General features: G+C 64.6%; 1 protein-coding gene across 1 annotated transcript; it reads left to right on the top strand.

Moving 5' to 3' along the window:
• The first annotated feature begins 3,665 nt into the window (after positions 1-3,665).
• Positions 3,666-4,494, top strand: QRFP (pyroglutamylated RFamide peptide). Its single transcript, XM_019510940.1, has one exon. The coding sequence runs from the start codon at positions 3,666-3,668 to the stop codon at positions 4,044-4,046; it is 381 nt and encodes a 126-aa protein (XP_019366485.1). The 3' UTR covers positions 4,047-4,494.
• The last annotated feature ends 568 nt before the right edge of the window (positions 4,495-5,062 follow it).

Raw genomic sequence — 5,062 nt, 5'->3', positions numbered from 1 at the left:
CTGGCGAGAAGGGAGGGCAAGACATGCACAGCCAGTAACACCGATGCTGGGAGGGTGGGGGTTGTGCGGCGCAGCCCCTTTGTACCCACCTGGCCTCCTGCCGCGTGGCTCCCAGACCTGCCGTGCAGCCAGCTTCAGGCCCTTCTCCAGCAGAACGGGGCCTCTTGCCCCCTGGGCTTGGTCTCGGGGCTCCTGGCACACCCAGTTTCAAGCTGGGTGCACCGAGGCAGGGTCCTGCAGGCACCTGGCGGCGTGTGGGCAGCAGCAGAGCAGGGCCACGGCTGAGGCAGGCTCGGGCGCGAGCTCCAGGACGGGTTGCGGCGCATAGCAGGGCATCGCTGTCGAGGCTGGGTGTGATCGCTGGGCCAGCTGTACACGTGGACTTTCGAACTCTTGAATAAAAGGAACTCGTCGTTATGTACCTCTTGTCCCAGCCTCCCTCTGCCTTCATCACGGTCCCGTGCTGGGGGTTGGGCTGGGGGGGGAAGCCGTGGCATGCCACGTGCCACAGAGCTCCTGGCTCATGTGGGCTGACGGGGAACGTGAATCTCCTCTCTGCAACCGGGAGGGGCTGCCTTTTGCCCACGTCAGGGGCCAGCAAGCTCCCAGGGCCCTGCCTGCAGGGGAGAGCTCAAGGCCCTTCTCCTTCGCCGGCACGGCCAGGAGGAATAGAGGGGTCTTGGAAAGGAGCCATCTTCTGCCAAGGGAGAAGGGGCAGGTTTGAACCAAGGGCCCCTCCCCGAGGCCCAGGAACCAGGGGGCAGTTGTATACCCTTTCAGGAGGTACACGTGCTGCAGGGGCGGGCGGTGGTACGACTGCTGCATCGCACTGCAGTCCCTGAGCGCCCGTGTACGCAGGCGGCACCACTGCCACGCAGGGAGGTCTGGGAGCGAAGGACGCCCGCCTGGTGCACAAAGCGGGGACAAAACATGCCTCTCGAGCAGAACGGCTTGATGTGACTCATTGCTTGCCGCTGGCAGGGAGCAACCCTGCTCTGAGGGCCTGGGGAAAGCTGCATGCAAGTCTGTGTCCCGTGGTGGCTCCTGGCTAGCCCCCAGGTGCTCCCCCCGCCACAGCAGCTCTCCACATGCCTCCCCTCAAGACCGGAGCGAGAACAAGGCTCGAGTACTGCAGAGCTCGCAGGGGACCTGCCGCCACCTTGCAGGCACCTGGGCTTGCTGGACACCCCCTCCATCCCCCCAAGAGCTTGAGCTCCCCCAGATGCGGTGAAGCCGACAGGCTCGTGTCTCTGAAGAGGCACAGGGACTGCCCGCATGAGCAGGTGTCAAGGGGGGCACAGCCTCAGCTGGTGGGAAACAGCAGCTCCGTGGCAATGGGCTGCACTGGGCTTTTGCAACCCAGCTCCGAAGGCAAACACCACACCCAGGCTTCACCATCGTTCCCAGATGCCTTGTGCGAGGCCTTCACACCATGCGCCCCTGCCTCCCCCTCCACTCTGCGAGGCAGGCCAGAATGAGTATCCACTTTCTACAGGCGGGGAAACTGAGGCACGGACCACCTAAGAGACTTGCCCGTGGTCACACAGAGCCAGTAGCAGCGCCAGGAGTGAGACTGGGGCATCCCGGGCACCCGAGCCCAGGTTCAGAGCGCTGGACCAGACACAGAGGAGCTGCCCCAGGGGCCGGCAATTCCCCACCGAAACCAGAGGCCACTGCATATGATGGGTCCCAACACCCCTGCTCCTGCCTACCCACCCTGGACGAGGGGGGCACTCATGCCAGGCAAGTCGGGAGGGAGGGACCAGATCCTGCCGCCCAGGGATGGAGGAGTTTCCTCGAGGCCTGGGGCTGGGGTAAGTCCCAGCAAAGCTGGCGGGGAAGGCATTGCTGCGAGAGCTGCAGGGGCATCGAGGCTGGCTGGTAGATGGCCTCGACCAACCAGTACCTGCATGCTGCCTCCTGGAGCTCAGCCTGGCCAGGATCTCCGAGCTGGCAGCTCCTGGCGGCTGCAATTCCCTTTCCCCATCCCAGCAAGAGAGCTGGGTTGCCAGGAAAGCCAAGGCCACTTAGCCACGGGCCCCTCCCGCCGTGGTTTCTAGCTCTCAGCACGCGTCCAAGGGCTTGTTTTGCTTGTGCCCCATCCCAGGCCTACCATGCATCCAGAGGGCCCACGGGGATGGGAGGGCTTCAAGCCCACAGCTCACGAGACAGGAGTCACCCCTGGCCCTGGCCCCCATGCCTCATCGCTGGTCATTAGCGCAACTTGGGACCTGCCTGGCTCCAAACGAGGCAGCAAACAAAGCGCGCGTGCAGGGCTGATTAGAGCCAGCTCCCCGCTGCCATAGTGAGAGCGCCGATAGCCCCCCTCCACCACGCCGTCTCCACCTCGCTCCCAATGGGATCCCAGCCTCGGGAATGCGTGGCAATAAACCCACTGCGCTGGCGGCGTCCTCGAGGACGCCGTGGTGATGAACGCAGCCTGTTATTTAAAGGAGGATGAGCTGGGCAGCACAGACCAGCTGCTAAAGCCGTGGGCACGTGGGGGAGCCCCTGAAGAGAAGCAGGGTAAGTCGATGCACCTTCCCTGATCTGCCGGCCCCTGCGAGGGACTGGGCACCCCTGGCTCTCGCTGCAGCCCATGGGGGAGCTGAGGGCAGCGCATGGTGGTGGCGCTGGACTGGCTCAGGCCTCCAGTCCTCCCCTAGCCAAAGTCAACCCAAGGCTCGTGCCAGCTCCTGCCTCATGCGGGGACCTTGGGTCTGCTGCAGAGACCCGAGGATGGAGCATGGGGTGCAGTCCAGCCTGGCCAGCTTCTGGACAGCCAGCTGGACTGAGCGATGCCCGGGTCTGAATGGGGATCTGAGCCCCCGAGGCAGTGTCCTGCTGGCAGCTCCAGGTCTCTGTCTGAGATTGCAGCACAGGAGGGATCAGCTGCTGCTGGGGCCAGGGGTGGCTCATGGACAGCTGGTCCACCACCACCCTGCTGGGAGAGCAGCCAGCGGCAGCACAGGGAGCTCAGCCTCCACGGCCCCACGGCTGAGCCTGCAGCAAGGACGAGGCAGAGGGCCCTGCCCAGTGGGGGAGCTCCACAGCCAGCCGGCAGCAGCTTCCTCCTGCCGCAAGGGCAGAGACTTGCTCTGAAGCGCTCGGGGAAAATGTTTCCCTTTGCCTCCGCCGCCTGCCGCCTCGGCAGAGGTGCAGAGACCACGCAACCCCTGGGGTCGCCCCCACAGAGCTGGTTACACAGGACGCGGTCTCCAGCCCCCTGCCACCTTCCTCCAGCATCCATTAGCCAGCGCCATGCACCTGGGACAGCTCCGGAGTGCAAGCTGCCTTCCCCGACGGTCCCACAGAAGCCCACTGCTGGAGGACCTGCCATCAGCCTGCCCTGCCTGCCCGCACGCGGCTGCTTGTGGCTGCAAAAGACCGAGTAGACACAAGGTCGTGATGCCCAGCCTTACCCCGCCAAAGCTCCTAGCGAGAGCAGGTCTCACGGGGGCAGGAGGCTGAACAGGTGCTGCTGGCTCCCCTGGACTGAGCTGGTGGTGCCTGGGAGCGGAGCTGGGGTCCCACTGCCAGCCCCAGGGGCTGCTGGGCAGTGCCAGGGACCCCTGTAATAGAAAAAGCCATGACCCTAAACCCAGGAGTGATGGCTGCTGGGGAGATGCTTGCACCCGTAACCCTTCTCTGCTCCCACCCCGCAGATGAAGGCACCCTACTCCTTGTCCTGCCTCCTGCTGCTCAGCCTGGGCACCTGCTTCCCTCCGGATGACCGAAGAGGGCCAGGAGACCCAGGCCCAGGCCTCCCGCTGAGGCCCAGCTGGGGGGATGCGGTGGCCTGGAAGAGGAGCGCCGGGGACCTGAGCTCGCTGTTCAGCATGGCCAAGGAGCTGCAGGGTTTTGACCAGGAGCAGGCCGGCTTCAGGCAGCAGCAAGAGAGGCCAGGCAAGGAGGGTGGGGGCATCCGCTTCCAGCCGCGGGACGACGGGGAGAAGCGCAGCGGCACCCTGGGCAGCCTGGCCGAGGAGCTCAATGGCTACAACCGCAAGAAAGGGGGGTTCAGCTTCCGCTTCGGCAGGAGGTGACCGGCTGCCTGGTCCCGGGATGCCCCAGGGAGAGGGGGGCTCACCCCAAATCAGCCCATCATGCCACCCTGTTCCTTCCCTGCCCCTTCAGCTACGGGGGCTGGGGGAGAACGGGATGTTTCATAGTACTGGGTTTGCTCTGCTCCTTTCAGCTTTGTCCCACATCCCATCCCTGCCCGCTCTGGATATGGCAGCCCCTCGCGCCCAGGCAGGGGGGCCTAAAAGGAGGCTCCCAAACCCAAGCACGGTGCCCCACAGCTCCCCTTCCCCTGGCACGCATCGTGCTGGCAGCCCCGGGGCCACGCTACGCCATGCATGAAACTAGGCTGAGCTAGCTCGGCAGCCAGAGGGGAGGCAGACTGAGTGATCACGGTGGGATAATCCAAGTGCTGAGACGCTCTGCAGGGACTGCTGGGAGCTGACAGCCCGCAGAAGGCAGTGGAGGAGGAATGGGTCCTGCCGGGCTCCAGCTGCTCCCCCCGAGTCCTGCCGCCATGCCCAAAACTGCAGGCGACCTGGGATGCAGTGCAGCGCCTGATGAACCACCACCCCTGCCAGCCATGGGGCATGGGCCTTGATCACCCGTGCCATCCCCTGGGCTTGACGAGCTGTTCAGTGTCATTACAACACCTGCAAACCATCCCGGGTCTGTCCGCAGTTCTTTACCCGTGTTGCCCTAGCGCTGGGCTTGGCTGCCGGTCTGGGCCTGGTGCAGCAGGGCAACAGCGCTGGGAGGTTGGTGGGGGAAGCTGCAGGCTTGCACTGGCGCCTGTGACCAAATTGATGCCATTAGGCATTTCCTCCCTAACAACGACCAGCTAATGATCCACTGCAGGCCACAGGCATGGTTACCTGCCCAAGCTAGACTGGGGAATGGGGCTCTCAGAGGCATATCGCCGTATACATCAGGCCAGCTGACTGCTTAAAGCCAGCATGGGGGGGACCCCAAGTCAGTGGGGAGCAGGAAAAGCTGAAGTGCTCTGGGTCAAGATTCGGGGGGGCAGGGGGAGAGAAAA

The sequence above is a fragment of the Gavialis gangeticus genome, unplaced genomic scaffold (genome assembly GCF_001723915.1).
Source record: "Gavialis gangeticus isolate Ggan-Ray unplaced genomic scaffold, GavGan_comp1, whole genome shotgun sequence".
NCBI classification, from domain to species: Eukaryota; Metazoa; Chordata; order Crocodylia; family Gavialidae; genus Gavialis; species Gavialis gangeticus.
Note: the sequence above shows the minus strand (reverse complement) of the source record. Positions and strands in the feature narration are given on the sequence as shown.